The 17,649-nt window shown below is 46.5% G+C and overlaps 2 protein-coding genes and 1 non-coding gene across 3 annotated transcripts; 2 read left to right on the forward strand and 1 right to left on the reverse strand.

Annotated features, from left to right (window-relative positions):
- The first annotated feature begins 207 nt into the window (after positions 1 to 207).
- LOC123425872 (60S ribosomal protein L36a-like) lies at positions 208 to 2,273 on the forward strand. Its single transcript, XM_045109620.1, has 4 exons — positions 208 to 378; positions 1,428 to 1,607; positions 1,796 to 1,870; positions 1,959 to 2,273. The coding sequence occupies exons 1-4, from the start codon at positions 223 to 225 to the stop codon at positions 2,016 to 2,018; spliced, it is 471 nt and encodes a 156-aa protein (XP_044965555.1). The 5' UTR covers positions 208 to 222; the 3' UTR covers positions 2,019 to 2,273.
- LOC123433709 lies at positions 1,182 to 1,253 on the forward strand. Its single transcript, XR_006625036.1, has one exon. It is a non-coding gene; the product is annotated as a small nucleolar RNA R66 (small nucleolar RNA).
- A 7,561-nt stretch (positions 2,274 to 9,834) lies between the features above and the next one.
- Positions 9,835 to 12,184, reverse strand: LOC123426144 (glucose-6-phosphate/phosphate translocator 2, chloroplastic-like; the record flags this gene model as incomplete). Its single annotated transcript, XM_045109918.1, has 5 exons — positions 9,835 to 10,110; positions 10,217 to 10,430; positions 10,651 to 10,873; positions 11,186 to 11,411; positions 11,537 to 12,184. Coding segments are annotated over 5 exons (1,323 nt in total), but the record flags the coding sequence as incomplete, so codon positions are not given.
- Positions 12,185 to 17,649: the final 5,465 nt, after the last annotated feature.

Below are 17,649 nucleotides of genomic sequence, written 5' to 3' on the forward strand. Positions count from 1 at the left end.
TGACAATGCTTTGATCATATTTTTCTTTCTCTCATGCTCGCGCGCATGTGAAAAAATTTAGTGTTCCTTTGCCCTTCACCTAGCCAATTAATTCTCGAACGCTGTCACACTCCTCTACCCATTCGTCTGAGCAAGCCCAGCCCATCCCTTATTGGCCCACCACCAGCCCTGACCAAAGCGCAAGCATTCAGGCCGAGTATTCATAAAGTGGCATTCAGGCCCATGAAGGAAGCGACGGTCTCGCGACTCGCAAACCCTAGCTCGCGACAGCACAGGGCCACAAAACCACACCCCTCTCCCTCCCCGCCGCCACTTGCCGCAACTCCTCCACCAGAAAGAGAAGCACGCCGGAGCTCCATCTCCTCGGCCGTCAAAATGGTAGGCGTTTCATTCCTCTCCATCGCCCCGAAAGCTCAATCTCGTGTCATACACGTGCCAATCCATGCTGTTTCCCCTGCTTTGATTTGCTTGCTGCGTGGGTTTTTCGTGGTGGTCTGTTCGTAGATTGATAGCTGCTAGATTTCGCGCTGTATGAGTGGTTCCTTTCGAGCGCTTTGACGTGTAGGGTTGATGCTAGCGTATGAAACTCAAGCGCTGGTGTATTCACGTGGACTAATTGATTAGTTCTTCAGTTTTAGGGTTTCTTTGATCAAGTTTCCGAGTTATAGATCTCTGAACAATGTACTGCTAGTTCTTGATTCCTCATCAGACATGTAAACTGTTGTACTGGTTATATCAGGCCGGCGCTCTCTTGGTTTGAGATGAAATCAATAGATCTTCGTGTCAGAAACAAATCTAATTTCGTCTTTCCTCCGTATTGATGTACTATAGTTTGTATTCATGCATCTTTAATTGTGTGTAACCTTGTGAAGCGACCTTGTCGAGGCTGTGCTTCACGCAACTCCATATTTCATGATACTACTAAAACCTGATGAGTAAAACTGGAGTTTTCTTCAATAGAAATTGATGAGTATGCTCTACTGAGCTAACCTACAGCTGGTCTTACAGGTCCATTGTTTGCATGCTTTCCCTCAGCAGATAACCATTTGTCATTAATTCCGTCTAGTGTTTCACCTTAACTTGGCATGCTTCTCTCTTGCCAAGTGATATATCATCTTCTTATGTTACTTATGCTGCAATTTCAAATCTTATTGTTTAATATTTCATATTGAATTTGGGGGTCCTACGATGACATGTAATCTTTGAGACCTGATTATCCTTTTGATGACAACCATAAGCATGTTTCAGAGGACCTAATTGAAGTTTGTACTATAGGTTTTCTGAGTATTTTTTAACATTCCTGCACTTGTTTCTTGATCTCAATTGTTTCTTGAGCTTTTATTTATTTATTGCATTGCCATCCTAGCATGTATCCAGTTTCATGCAAAACATATTCTAATACTAGTTTTGTTGCAAATGCTATTTAGGTGAACGTTCCGAAGACCAAGAAGACCTACTGCAAAAACAAGGAGTGCAAGAAGCACACACTTCACAAGGTCACTCAGTACAAAAAGGGTAAGGACAGTCTGTCTGCCCAGGGAAAACGTCGTTATGACAGGAAGCAGTCGGGATATGGTGGTCAGACCAAGCCTGTCTTCCACAAGAAGGTATTGCAGCATTGGTTCTTGTGATTGCCTATTGACCTGCAAACATGATCTATGTGCTTCACTACAGTTTGTCTGATTTGTCTACCAATTCATTGCCATGTACTTATGGTGTGCCTAATCCTGTCTAGTGTATTGTCTGATAAAGATTAAAAGCACCTGTGCAATGCTAAAGTTGTGACGTTTTTTAGGCAAAAACCACCAAGAAGATTGTGCTGAAGCTGCAGTGCCAGAGCTGCAAGCACTACTCCCAGCGTGCCATCAAGGTTTGTTCCTTTTCTCCTGATGAAACGGACATTTTTCTTTTCATTTTGCTGTGTTGCTCAGTCTTCTCCTATTCCTCTATCTATGCAGAGATGCAAGCATTTTGAGATCGGTGGAGACAAGAAGGGCAAGGGGACATCTCTTTTCTAAACTGCGCTCACCTATCTGGAGTGGTGGTGGTCAAGAACTAGTACTACTTGTGTTAAGGGTTTGTTGTTAGGAGCTAAATTAATCAGACCTTGTCATGTATCCAAACTCCTGTGTCTGGCATTTAAGTAAGGGGCGACTTTTTGGCCAAGAAAGTTTTGTAGTTTGAATCCTCTTTCATTCCGTATCATGTCTTATTTTGACACCATGCAGTTGAGTGACATGGTAATTTGAGCTTTGCTGATCCTTTTTGGCCTATGATAACTGTTCCCAATGACTGCTGGGGAAACTGCCTACGGTTTCTTTTCTTCCTAGCTCAACCCAGCGTGTCTGGTTGTGGGTAAATAGTGCTAGTGAATGGGAAATGGAAATGGAGAGGTGATTAGGGAGCCCCATTTTAATTTTTTTTATCATAAATTTAGTTTTTAGGGATTGACATGAATCAAACAAGTGATCCCCACACATTCCTATCATAAAATTGACTCATTTCATGTCAATATGTTGAACCCCCATTCCACTTCCCAAATTTGTAACTTATTTCTTGGAGAGATGGACATGTTGGACAATAATCCCGTAGGATTAACATGATTGGATCTAGCGCCTAGTAATTAGACCACCTAACAGAACAAGTGAGAGAGAGAGGTTGGGTTCTTACCACCAATGGAAGAGGCCATTGGTGCGGGCGATGCAAGCTCTCGTGTCTCTCGTGTCTGTTCGATAGGGGCAGTGTCTGTTCGATAGTGGCAGCGCTCTCCTAGATTGGTTAGGGTTTTTGGGATGTGGGGAGCAGGAGTAAACCTTACGTGAATTGATCTCTCGTAGGTGTCGGATGTCTCCCATCCTTTTTATGTGAGTTGGCGACAGGGGATCAAAACCACTTGTTGGTTAAAGTGCCCTCGATCAGGGCGCTTTTGTTGAGACGAGGGAAACGATCGTTGGATCGTGACCCCTCTTCTTCACGTTACTTCTTATCCTTCTGCTTTTTTTCTTTCTTTTCTTTACAGCCCGTTGGGCCTTAGATCAAATACCAACATTCTCCCCCTTGATCGTTAGGCTCAATAACTTATGTCCATTCTCCATAGGAATGATATACCACAGTAAGGTGTTACAACAACAAATGAAATGCCATTGAACCGCCATACTCATAGCACACATCCTATTTTGAAGTGGAATACATATTACTCAATGGGGAGTGGTTATATTAGTGATCCCATAATTTCAGAATCAAGAGGCTTCCAATAATCCCATGCCGTCTACGTGCTCACGAAATATATTGGATGGTAAGCCTTTCGTGAGCGGATCCGCAAGCATACGTGTCGTACTGATATGCTTAACATTAATAGTTTGATCCTGGATTCTATTTGACCAACACGATGCTTTAGGTCAATGTGCTTGGCAGCACCACTTGACTTGTTGTTACTAGCATAGAAAACTGTGGGTTCATTATCGCAGTACAATGTGAGTGGTTTGGAAATGCTGTCAACCACTTTAAGTCCGGGAAGGAAATTCTTTAGCCATATAGCCTACCGAGTGGCCTCAAAACATGCTATAAACTCTCCCTGCATCGTAGATGAGGCAACTATCGTTTGCTTGGAGCTTTTCCACGATATGGCTCCACCAGCGAGTGTGAATATATAACCTGACGTGGATTTCTTGCTATCCACACACCCGACAAAATCAGTGTCTGAGTAACCAATAACTTCCAGGTTATCGGACTTTTTATATGTAAGCATGAAATTTTTAGTACCTTGCATATAACGCAAGACTTTCTTTACGGCCTTCCAGTGGTCCGGTCTTGGATTAGATCGGAATCTGCCAAGCATCCCGCTTACGAAAGGTAAGTCAAGGTGTGTACACACTTGAACATACATGATGCTTCCGACAGCCGAAGCATAAGGAACCAACTTCATCTGATCAACTTCATTTTGGTTCCTTGGACATTGGAATGTCCCAAATTATCACCCTTGACTATGGAGGCAGGTGAGGAAGATCACTTATGCATATTGTATTTCTTTAGTGCTCTCTCAAAATATGCCTGCTGCGATAGTCCTAATGTTCCGTTGGACCTATCTCGATGAATCTGAATGCCAAGGTCATACGAGGCTTCACCGAGATCCTTCATGTCAAAATTCGAGGACAAAAATCTCTTGGCCTCATGCAGCATATCTCTCTCAGTGCAAGCCAATAGAATATCATCCACATATAGGACTAAAATTGTGAACCTACTGCCTTTGAATTTAACATATATGCAGTTGTCCACTTTATTTTCTTTAAAACCAAAAGTTCTAATAACCTTGTCGAACTTTAGGTACCACCGCCTTGAAGCTTGACTCGCGCCATATATGGATTTCTTTAAGCGACATGCCATGTGTTCTTTTCCTTCCATGACAAAACCTTCAGGTTGAGTCATGTAGACTTCTTCTTTTAAGTCATCATTCAAAAATGTCGTCTTGACATCCATTTGATGTATCTCTAAATCATAATGAGCTACAAGTGCCATGACTATTCTGAAAGAGTCTTCTGCCGACACAAGCGAGAAGGTTTCCTTATAATCGATCTCTTCTCTGTGTGTAAAACCCTTTGTACAAGTATTGCTTTGAACCTTTCAACATTGCCTTTGGAGTCATATATGGTTTTGTAGACCCATTTGCAGCCTACCCTTGTGGCTCCATTGGGAACTTCTACTAAGTCCCAAACATCATTCAAGCTCATAGATTTCAATTCGTCTTCCATGGCGACCAACCATCTGGACGCGTCTTCACTTTTAATGGCTTCTTTATATGAAGTCGGATCATGTGCCTTCCCTATGTCATTTTCATCCTCACACATGAAAGTGGCATAATCGTTGGAGATGGCCTTTTTCTTATCTCGTTGTGATCTTCTCACGGGCACATTAGTATGTGTACTTTTTCTTGCCCGAGAAGGTTGAGGGTTAACATTAGGTTGAGGATCATCATTTGGTTGGGAGTCCTCATCATGAGGAGGATCCTCATTATGCTAAGGTTCCTCGTCAGATTGAGGATCCACTTCAAGTTCGGGATCACGAGTAGGTATCTCGTGCGTGCTTGTCATAGGGATGAAGCTCTCTTGGATAGTCGGGGATGGAACATACACCCGCTTCTCCTCAAGATCAATTGCCCTAACCTCAGTGACTTCATTATCCTCAAAAAATATTGCTTGCCTGGTTTCCACAAACTTGGTGGTGTGACCTGGGCAAGAAAACGGTATCATTTTTCCTCTATGAGGGTACCCAATGAAAAAACAACTAATTGTCTTTGGGTCCAACTTCTTAATATGTGGATTGAATACTTTAGCTTTAGCTGGACAACCCCACACACACAAGTAATTCATGCTCGGTTTCTTTCCCGTCCACATCTCATGAGGTGTGCTCGGTGCTGACTTAGTTGGAGCAAGATTCAGGATGTGTGCAACTATTTTCATTGCCTCAATCCAAAGGCTTACTCATAAGCTTGCATGACTAAGCATGCTACGCACCATATCCATAAGAGTGCGGTTGGGACACTCAGCTACACCATTTTGCCGAGGTTCACCGGGCATTAAATATTGGGCAATAATTCCATTTTCAGCAAGATATTTAGCAAATGGTCCTGGAATTTTCCCATAAGGAGCATGCCCGCCATAATATTCTCCCCCTGCGATCAGACTGTACTACTTTGATCTTTAGATTGAGTTGATTTTCAACCTCTGATTTATAAATCTTAAATTTGTCCAAAGCTTCACACCCATCACGTATAGGGTAAATGTAGCCATAGCGAGAGAAATCATCTGTGAAGGTAATGAAGGAATCAAAACCATCCATAGATTTTACATTAAAAGGTCCACATATATCAGTATGAATAAGTTCAAGGACCCTTGTGGCTCTTACTGCTTCTTTCTTAATTGTTTTTACATATTTTCCCTTAATGTAGTCAATACAATTGCGTGCGTCACATAAATCTAGTGGAGGAAGTATCTCTACTTTAATAAATCGTTCCATTCCCCCCTCGAAATGTGGCCCAAGCGACGGTGCCACAGTTTCCAAGAAGGATTGGTACTTCTCCCATTTTTTCATGACTACATTCATTCACATTCAACTCACAGAGATTCACACATATAGGATATTAGGAAAGATTCAACATATAAAGTTTGCCTCGTCGGACGGCGAGACCAACATCCTTATTACAATACTTTAAAAAACATTGTTTCTCCCCGAAGGTGCAATGAAAACCATAATCATCTAAACTTGAAACTAGACTCAAATTCCTACTCAATGTAGGAACATAAAGAACGTCCTTGAGCTGAAGTAGGAAACGAGTGTGCAACTTCAAGGTGAGGGAGCCCACAGCTTAAACTTCAGCCTCCTTCCCATTTGCGACATTAAGTCTTCTTGAACCCCTTCTTAGGGTATGGCTTGTATGAAATCCCTGCAAGGAATTAGCGACATGAACAGTCGCTCCTGAGTCAATCCACCATGTAGATTCAGAAAAATCAACATATAGAGATTCATCTACGAGAGTGATCTCATCCTTACCATTTTTATTCAATCACTTAAGAAAACCTGTACAATCCGCCTTGACATGATTTGGCTATTTGCAAAAGTTGCAAATCCTTTCTCTACCGGCATTTGTGAGATCGAGTGGAGCAGCTGCTGGAGGAGCGGGACATAAAGAACTTGCCTCATTGCATCCTCATTGCATTGCTTAGGCTTTGGAGGAGTCTTTTTGAAAAACTGCTTTTTGTTGGGCACGTTATTGCCATGAGCATTATTCTCATGCTTCCTTTTTCCAGAGTTAACATGGAAAACTTGATCCTTTTGTTCACTTTTCGTTCTCTCTTCCTCATGAACACAATGTGCAATGAGTTCAGGTAGTTTCCATTTAGTTTCAAGAGAATTATAGTTTATCTTGAACGGATTGAACTGTGAGGGTAGTGACCTAAAAACAAGGATCACAAGAAGCTCTTCGTTCAAGTCACACTTCATGGTTTTAAGCTTTGCCGCGACATTGCTCATACTTAATATGTGTCCCCTCACACTTCCATGCCCATCATATTTTGCAAGCAGCTTGTGCAAATGCTCATCTGCATACACTTTCTCTGAGGCCTTAAATTGTTCTTCCACCGTTTTCAAATATTCGGTGACATTTTCTTTAGTCGGAATAGCCCCTTTAATCTCAGCCGACATGGAGAAGTTCATAATTAGGAGTGCCATTCTGTTTGACTTCTCCCACTGCTCAACTTTAGTATCATAGGCTTTCCTTAGCTCAGCATACCCAGTGGCACCCTTTGCAGGTTCCTCTGATTTACTTTCCCTAAGCACAAGGCCAACCTCATGCCAACCCAAATGCAATAGCAACGAGTCCTTCCATGTTTGGAAGTTGTTTCCCGTTAGTGGCTTGATGTTTTCGAAACCACAAGGACCAGAAGCTGTCATAATTTCAAAATATTATAAGTAAAGAAAAAGAACATCATAATTAAAATTAAATTGCAGGAAAATTAACCTACATTGGTTGAACAATTTTCATGCAAAAATTAACTCTCAATTATATCACCGACGGGCAGAAAATAATAAGGAATTAAAAAACAGATCAAAATTGTGAAACAACGTTGGTTGTATTACAAAAACCATCACATTAATATGCCACAAAATGACACAAACATTAATTTCATAAAAGGTTTCCAAATAAATTTTCTCGTTGGTTCCATTTTATTTAGAAAAACAAAACATAATTTTAAACATTTTTTTGTCAATTTTCTATTTATAACGGTGCATAACATTTTTAGAATAACTTCAGAAAATGCACTGAATAAAACAGAAAATGCGTAGAACCTAATTTTTTTGGCCCATGAAAAACCCACGGAAGCCCATTTAAACTACGAGTCCGACAACTTAAAAAATGTGGGCTAAAACAACCTGGGCGGAAGCCCAGCCGTGAAAACGACCCGTCTAGAGGCCGAAGGCCCGTCTGGACCGTCGCTTCGGCCGGTCCCTCCGATCGAGCGAGCGGCTCGGATCGCTCCGAGTGGAGGGAAAAGCGGGGCAAGGTCGAACCCTAGCCCCCATGAGCCATTTTCCCCCGATCCTGCCTCACTCCCGAGCGGAGCTCGTCTGCGACGGCGACGGCGTGCCGCGCCCACACGGCAGCGCCGGTGGGTATGCGCCCGCACTCCGGCGACGATGAGGACGCCGCACATGACGATGCGGCAGCTGCGCTCGCCGGAGCAGCATGCAGGGGAGTTCGTCCCGCGCGCTCCTCCATCGAGCGTGGCTCCGATGACGCAGTCTGTCGGCCACGACGGCGTGCAAGGCGCAGAGGCCATGCAACGCGCACGTCGGTGAGCGCACCAAGGGTGGCTGCATCCTCCCGCACGTCGTCCCAAGAGACGGCGGCGTTCCGGCCATGGATGCACGCGCGCGGACCTGAGGGCCGACGTCATCTAGGTGAGCCCCAAAACATTTATTCCCTCAAAACTTTTCATACATTTTGTTCTGATTTGGGATTTGCATTTGGAATTTTTTTGGGGGAATAATTTAGGGTTTCTGATCCTGTCAATTTGGGTAATTTCATGATTTGGGATCCCCTCCTTCTATATGCTTTAACATGAACCGAAAACAGGGCCTAATCACTAAAACATAAAGCGGAAACGTGGCATAATCAGACTAACAGAACCTGATTTGATCATACTTATTGGATAAACATCAATCATAACCTTTAATAGTGATGACCTGGACTTAAATAGGCACATTAACATGATCAGACCATCATTAGGGATCTAATCTAGTAGGCACAAAACGACTTAACATATCATTGTTGGACAATAATCCCATAGGATTAATATGATTGGATCTAACACCTAGTAATTAGACCACCTAACAGAACAAGTGAGAGAGAGAGAGGTTGGGTTCTTACCACCAATGAAAGAGGCCATTGGTGGAAGCGATGCAAACTCCAGTGCCTGCTCGATGTAGACGTGATGCAGGTTCGGGGCAGACGGTCGCAACGGGTAGGGTGTCCCTCCAGGCGTCACCGACACTGTCATGAAACAGGGACAGAGTTTGGAGATGGTCTTACCGTCATGCAACGTTTCCCCAAATCGGTTAGAGTTTTTGAGATGTGGGGAGCAGGAGTAAATCTTGCGTGAATTGATCTCTCGTAGGTGCTGGCTGCCCTCCATTCTTTTTATGTGCGCTAGCGATAAGGGACCAAAACCATTTGTTGGTTAGGGTGTCCCTGATCACGACGCTTTTGTTGTGACGAGGGAAACGATCGTTGATCGTAGCCCCTCTCCTTCATGTTACTTCTTATCCTTCTGTTTTTTTTTCTTTCTTTTTTTTCTTTACATCCAGTTGGGCCTGGATCAAATACACCCCTCGAAAGTTGAATCATCGATATGAGGTTTCCTATTCGCATCGTAGATTACGCCTAGAAAGCTGTTCCATCGATATACTCCCCAAAAGCACCGAAAGAAACGTCGGGATCCAAGGCCAAACCCATCGTACCTTTGGGCACCGGAAAAGGCGACGTTGAACCAAGGTCCAAGAATATATGCGGCGGGGGGGTATATGCCGCGCCCAAACGCCGGTATTCATCAATCGGCAGCAAAACGAGCCGGGGACCCAGCAGAAGCTCCCAAACAAGACAGAGGAGGGCAAGGCAACAAGCAGCGAGCGAGCTACGCTCCAACGTCGCACCCATCGCAGAGATTTCGTCTTCACAAATTGCACGACGCCTCCATGCCCCTGTATCCATCGCGTGCAAGGATACAATCTGGGGCGATGCATTCTGAACCACGACTTATTTTGGACCACGTAGGCTGGAGATCGGGGCCAAAAATTCCTGGCAACTTTATTTGGATTGATTCATTCACCTCTCTACATCATCAGCACCATGGTCACGGAACAACAAACGAAGAATTCAGAGATATCCGCGGCTAAACCTAGAAAAAGAAAAGAAAAAAGAAGAACAAGATTCCTAATATATATTACAAGGGGTTTCTTAATTAGATATATATATGCTCAACAACATATAATGTCCGAACGCCGGGCCGACTCTCGTCGGAAGAGACATCGTTTCGATGATTTCCATTACTGCTTTGCCTGCAAACACGAGGTCAACAAAGTTTTAGCGTCAAATTCTGAATTGCTTTGCTTCCTTCTTCCTTACGTACGTGGTGAGGTAAGTGAGACGTGTGGGATGGATCACCTGGGAGTAGATGAAGGTTCCGAGGATGGCGATGGCCGCCCCGAGCGCGTTGACGGGCTGCACCGGCGTGCGGAAGATGATGATGGACGCGACGATGACCGAGATACGCTTCATGGTGTTGCCCACGCTGAATGTCAGCGGCGAGATCTCGTCCAGCGACATGTACGACACCTGGTTGTACAGGTGGTAGAACACGCTCTGCGCCGCCACCCACCTACAAGCAAGAGAGGAATCCATTCATACACATGAACCAACTGAATTATCACAGAGACTATCCAAATCTCGGTCTTGTGTGAATGAACTAGTGTCAGTTCTGAAGTGCGAATGCTGTACTGCTATGCTATAGTTGGTCTCCAAAGTTCATTAACAAAACTGGCATGGTAGTTGTGAACTTATGACAGCGAACTGGCAAGCAGTCACGTGATGGAGCTTACCAGACGAAGTTGGGACCGATCTCGGCGACTGCATTCTGCCAGCCTGCAGCCCACACCTTGGGGCCCTCCATGGCGAAGGCGAAAGGGAGGAGGATCACCAGGGACAGCATGGAGAGGCAGGCATAGTAGTTCATCCCGCTCACCGACTTGCCCTTCATCCCCTTCTTGGAGAATATGTTACGGAACACGAAAGCCAGGTTGGAGATCATCGCCCCCATGAATCCTATAGTGAATTCAACACACGTGCTATCAAAATTAACAATGTCAAACAAAATCTATATATCCTTCAATTAATCCACCTACAACGTTGTCCAATTTTGATATCAAAGGTAAAAGGTTTTGGTATATAATACGTGCTAAATTATAGACCTCAGGATTTGTGGACAGTTCAGGTTCTTCGGAAATCGGAAGTGGAGTACTACTGAAAAATATCTCTTGTGTACTAGCAAAAGTGACGATATTTCTTATGTAGTGATGAGTATCTGCTGGAGGTAATTTCAAGATTCAACAAAATGGGAGTCTGCAGATTGCTCACCAATCATGTTGAAATTGAGCTCGGTGACGGCGGCGAGAGCGCATCCACCTATGATCGGGAGGAGGGAGAAGTAAACCGGCAACGGGAAGTGCTCGCCGAGGAAGAACCTCGAGACGAGCACGCTGAAGGCCGGCTCCGCGCTCTTGATGATGTGCGTGAACGACACGGCCACCTTCGCCATGCTCACCGTCGCCGCCACGTGCCCGATCGTGTGCGCAATCGCCACCTGCACGGACACAAAAAATAAAGAAATCCCGATACACGGGCATCAGCACATCTAGAACACGTACAGGCCGGTGAGATTGGCAAGAAGAGGGCGCGCCGAGAAACCATGCGCATGCGCACGCTCACCGGAGAGAGAGCCTTCCAGAAATCGAGGTCCGTCTGGGGCGCCTCGGCGATCCTGGTGGCCCAGGACACGAGCATGATGGCGGAGCCGGCGGCCAGGGACAAGGTCGACGTGAGCCACGGGTACGGGAACGCATTCAGCACCTTCTTGTTGTATATGTTGAAGATCACGTTCAGCGCCCACCACGTGGCGAAGTAGACCCCGATCTTGGCGCTCTTCGCGGCCTCCGGCGCGGCCGCCGTCTCCACCGGCCGCGCGCCATCCGCGGTGGCTGCAGGGGGCGCCATTGACGCGGCACGGTCGTTGCGGGTCGCCGCCAGGAACGGCTCCTGGCGGTACAGAGGCCGCGCCGAGAGGGAGAGGGGACGACGGACGGCGTTGGGGAGGGGAGGGAGGTGGACAGGCTTGAAGGCCAACTTGGTTGTGGTACCGGTACCGGCGGACGCCGGGGAGAACTTCACGGAGGCGGCGGCGGCGGCGGCCAGCATTTTGGCGGAGGGAGGCGCGGCTAGTGATTTCTTGGGGTTTGTCTGGGTGTTGCGGTGGTATGCGCCTGCTGCGGTTTTGTGCCTCTGGTTTGTGACGGTGGAGGGGGAGATGGGGATGAAGAAGGTATTTATGGTGAATGCGCGAAGGAGAAGGGAGGCGGTTTGGCCAGTTCATGATCTTTTCACCACTGGTTTTAGTACCTTTTTTAGATGCATTTTTTTTGTTTATTCGTTAATTCGTTTCCTATTTTCCTGCAATATGATACTAGAATATCTTGTGAATATTCTTATTTTTTATCCTCTTCTATTTATTTATTTTTTAGCAAGAAGGCTTAAAGGTACGTCCCTACGAGGAGTTTCTTACAAGAACATAAAATTATAGACAAGTCATTGAAGAAATTGGTTTCGTCTTCCTTCTCTATCTATCGGTGACGCACCGTGAGCAAAGCTTGTTCTTGAGCATCCATCTTACTATAGCAACTTTGTTGACACCTATGAGCTCATAGTAGTAGCGGGGAGTGAAAACGGTTGCTCTTCCTTCTCCCCCTTCCCTCCCCACCCGTATCACTCCCATGAGTATCCTGAAGGGGAAACCCTAGCTGCCAGCACATCTCTCCCCTTTCCCTCTCTCCCTTCCATCGCCGTCATCGGCTCGCGCTGACGGGCGAACCCCTGTCGACGTCGGCAGCAGTCGGGCCGCTCTTTCCCTGCTCGATGGCGGCATACATGGGCTGGTGAGGTATGAGAGTGGTGCTGGACTGGTTGAGGGTGCAGCGGCGTTGCGACAGACAACAACTACGGTGTGAAGGGCTCCGTGGTGGTGGGTTGGTGCGTGCGGTACGCCCAGAGGCATGGTAGTGGATTGTGGGCGCGATGCGGAGGTGCACCACCCTTGGCCGCGCGGGTAGCAGGTCGGTAACAAACATGGAGCATGCTCTCGGGGCCTCCTCGTCGGTCCTTGGAGCGGATATGAGATGGTGGTCTCCTTCCTCGATCCCCTTCCTGCCTCGACTACCCATTACTACTCCCTTGCTTGTTTGGCTTGACCGAGTGGCTAGATGGGGATGGGAGGTACGGTGTTGTGGATTGGGAGAATCCCTTAGCTGGCTACAACCACCACGATGACGGTGGTGCCATGGGCATCATTCCCCTTACTGTATGTGGCATTGAGATCCTACCTTGCCCTCCACCTCAGAGTCCCGGGTGAAAACCCGAAAATCTCCGGACTAGGTGGCGACGACGCTCCAACGCCGTTAAACTTCTTGAAGACGCCACCTTGGGACTCTAGAGTGTCGGTCGGGACTACGGTGTTGGTGGGACACTACCGGATTCTAGAGAGAAGGTCCCGCTCGGCTGCTTGCGGTTGACGTTGGTCCTTGTGAGAGGCATGGTGATGCACAGGGTGCTGCATTGCAAGGTGAGGTTGTTGTGCTGGTCATCCTCTCCCTCACAACCCGTTGGTCCAGGTCATATGAGCTCGAGGGTGAGTGGCTTTACCTGCCGACAGGTGCGTCTTCCTTCGATCCAAGACAAGGCGGCATGGGGCCTTCTTTGCCAAAACATCTATGATGGCCTCATGTGAGTTGATGGAGTGTGGTTTTCCTCTAGTGACGGGGTGCTACCTTATTTTGGTCATATCGATTGCATGATCTTAGTTCACGAAGGGCCTTGATCTACAAGCTTGTCCTTGGTCCATTCAGACCTTGTTAGTGGCTCCTTCGATATCATGTATCTTCGTTGTATTCTTTTTTTCCTTGTTGTAATGATCGATGTAAGTTGGGTTGTGGCTTTACTTATAAAGTGAGGTGAATGCCTTTCTCATTGTAGAAGTAGCGAGAGGAAATCCATTGATGTAAATCAGAGCATACTTTTGTAGTTTTGTTCGTTTCCATACCTTCTAGCTATATAATTTATATATCACTTGAAAATGAATAGGATTATTTATATATGAAATAAAAATAGAGATGATTTTTTAAATACATTGAATGGCTTTTAATATCTAATAGTGATCATCAAGGGAAATAATATACAGTACAACGAAAAGACAAGGCACAAACGAACAATAGAAAAATAAAATCACATAAAAAACATACTAGCTGCTTTTTTTTTTATCATAAGCCTTTTGTTGGAGCATTAAAAAAAAACTTTACGCGCAAAAAAACAAGAACACTAAACCGACAAAAGACACCTGCAAATGTCCTTTGTTATATACCAAGCTTTAGAAATCGAAAGAGCCACTCCTTGGTAGAAAATGAGATGTAATAGCCGCCGAGCTTAGGCCCTGTTTGGAACCACCCAGATTATATAATCTGGTTTTTATAATCTATTGTATTTCCAAACAGGACAATTTATATTGTAGATTTTATAAACTAGATGATCAGATTATTATAATCTCATAATCTCCTCTACCCCAGCTAAAATGAGATTATGGATTACAAATGACGTGTTATCCTTGTAAACTTTAAGAGAATTACGCAGTGCCACCGCCACTTTTTTATTTTTCCTTGTAAACTAAGGGCAAACATGTCATTGTACAATTTAAAAGCTGGTTTACAGTTTATATAATCTGTCCTCCAAACATGCCCACCTAGATTATTTATATAAACCATATTATATAATCTATGTTCATAATCTAGATTATTATAATCTATTATGGTTTCAAACAGAGCCTCAGTCCCATGGTTGGTCATCCTCTCATATGACCTACTAATCATCGCCTTATAAACTATTGTTTCACGGACTAGATAACCCTAAACCGCCGTGCAAGTGGCCTCTTTGGGTGGATTTCTTTTGCTGCTTCGTAGACAGGGAGGTATTAGCATCGGTTGTTGTCCCCACTCCAAAGGTCAAGAACAGAATTAGCCCGTCTTATTATGAATCGAAAGGACATTATTTTTTCAGGAAATCTCTAGCCAAACCTCTTTACCTGCTTCGCGTGCTTCTAGTCAGAATGGTGCGTTTGACTTTACAACAAAGCGTGAGCCTGCAACACTCATGCATGCCTTGTACTCCTAATACTATTATTCTGCACGTTTAAAAAATTGACAAAAGAAATGGCCTAGCAACGTCAATATAGTTGTTCTATTCGGAACGAGTGGAGTTTCCATCCGTTGATCTATGAAGACCGGGGGTCACCCTCAGTGTAGCAGCCTGTTCCTCAGTTGTATTCCTTCCGTTCCTAAATACAAAACTTTTAGATATTGCACTATGAACTACATACATATGTATATAGACATATTTTAGAACGTAGATTCACTCATTTTGCTTCGTATGTAGTTTTCTAGTGTAATCTTTAAAATGTATTATATTTTAAAATGGAGGAAGTACTGTAATAAGCCGCATGTGTCTGACTTTTCCTTGGTACCAGTGTTTTGCACCGTCGATTTCGAAAGTTGCTGGATTTTTCAGAAGGAAATTGCCTCACCGGACCAGCAAAGGCAGCAAGGGTACAAAACCCTCTCAACCACCGCATGCGCATGGACATGGTTGTCAAATCCATGCATGCCGCCGGCAATGACGGCATGAATCTGACCACGGTTTTGAGCCGTCGGCTGGGGGAGACGAAGGATCTCACAACGCAACGCCACCTACCCAGCTCGCGAACTGGCCGGACGAAACTTCGAGGCAAGCCCGCCTGGAGCGTACTCTGCGTCGTCCGGGTCCAGGACCATGCATGCTCTGGAGCCTGGAGCGAACGACGCTGGCTCGCCGGCGTGTCGCTGTCCGGCGTATCCGAGGTTGGCCCTCCGCTGTCGGAGGGGTCGTCCTCCTCCCGGCCTCGCGACCGTTGGTGCGGTGCCAACCGGCCGATGTGCTTCAGCCGGGGCGCGAGATGCCGAGACGGGTTTAGCAATTAGCATTAGCGGCGGAGGGCGCTCGAGGGCCCGCGTGGCGCACCCCGGCTCGTGCACGCGTTCCTCACCGTTCGTGCGGTTCCTGACCACGTGGGTTGTTGCCTGTCGTCGCGTTCTAGTAATTCGTTGCCACGATATTTTTTCTTTTGTCACGGAGCGAGATCGATCGTCCGTCATCGCACGTTGTTGTTGTTGTTGTTGGTCTGGTCGTCGCCGATTTTGATTCACTCGTCCGTCCCGGTTGCTTTGGCTCCTATATTTGGACGATGAATTGGTGACCAAGAGATGGGTTTAACAGCATGCGTTGGTGTGCTGGATGGACGTTAGGCAGTTCAACTGCCACGACGTACTACTACGTACTAAGAATTTAGCCGACCAGGTTATACATACAACACACACACCGACCATCCAGTGACCGATACACGTATGAACACGTAGCTAGCTCGATCGCGTCTGCTACGTGCCGTACCTGTTTCGTTTCGTTTCGGTTCGGTTCGTTTGCTGCATGTGCATGTGCCTGACGCAAAGCACTCGGCACGTACGCGCGTCGGTTCGTTTGCTGCATGTGTGCATGTGCCTGACGCAAAGCACTCGAGACGTACGCATGCGCGATGTAGCCCCACACGGACACGTCCGGCCACACCTACCACGCAGCCTCGCGTCCGTTCCTTGAGAGCCATGCACGCGGGGTGCTGTCACCACTTACCACGCAGGCTACGATTCCCTGTGCCCGGAGAATTTTCCGTCGACGACACACACAGCGTGCGTGTGTTTTGTGCTGGCCTTGCACCGCCACTCGATCAGTGACGGCGCGGGGGACGCACACTCCGCGCTATGTTACGCGCACGGTTTCCCCGTTTCGGCCCGTGCATCCACCGATCGATCGCGCGTCTTATAGCAGGAGCAGACAGTAGGCCATGTGCGGTGTGCCGCCCGGCCGGCATGAGGGAGAAACCGTCGACCATTTAGGCTTTGTTTCAAAAGTCCTGAGACTTTTTTTAGTCCTAACTTAAAATTCCCTAGTCTCTATCCGTTTGTTTCGAGGGACTAAAGGTCATTAAATGACATGTAAAAAGACCATGTTACCCCTGACCAGATTATTAAATAACACTTGTTCATAAGCAAATATTACAAAAGCAAAGAACTCTTGTTCACAACACTTGTTCATAATGAAAGATTATAGAAGCAAACAACACTTGTTCATAACACTTGTTCATAAGCAAATATTACAGAATCGAACAACACTTGTTCATAACAACCGAACAAGGGCCTCCCACGCCCTCTGAAGCCTCCACCAACGGAAGCTGCGGCAGGGGCGACGAATGGACGTATGTGAGCGCTGCTGATGCTCACAGACCGGGTCAAGCCTCCTCCTCCCTGAGACACAGCCCTACCACGACCAGGGCTAGCCGAAGGAGGATCATGGACGGCTTGTTCGTCAAGGAGAAGCTGCTGGTAGGAGCCCAAATCGGGAAAGTCATCCACGTTGCTATTCAGATCAAAAAAACCGAATCCCCTTCTCAGATTGCCGTCGGCGGAGGAGCCCTGGGATGCCGGTTGATGCGAGCGGAACAGAGAGGGGAGCTGCGTCTCGTCGTCTTCATCCATGGCGGCGGCGGCCGAGGGCACTGGCTGCGGCGGCCGAGAGGACTGGCAGCGGCGGCCGAGCGCACTGGCAGCGGGAGGGGAAGGGACGAGGGCACTGGCGGCGGCAGCCGAGGGCACTGGCTGCGGCGGCCGAGGGAACTGCTGGCGGCCGAGCGCACTGGCAGC

Source organism: Hordeum vulgare, chromosome 2H, assembly GCF_904849725.1.
Source record: "Hordeum vulgare subsp. vulgare chromosome 2H, MorexV3_pseudomolecules_assembly, whole genome shotgun sequence".
NCBI lineage: Eukaryota > Viridiplantae > Streptophyta > Magnoliopsida > Poales > Poaceae > Hordeum > Hordeum vulgare.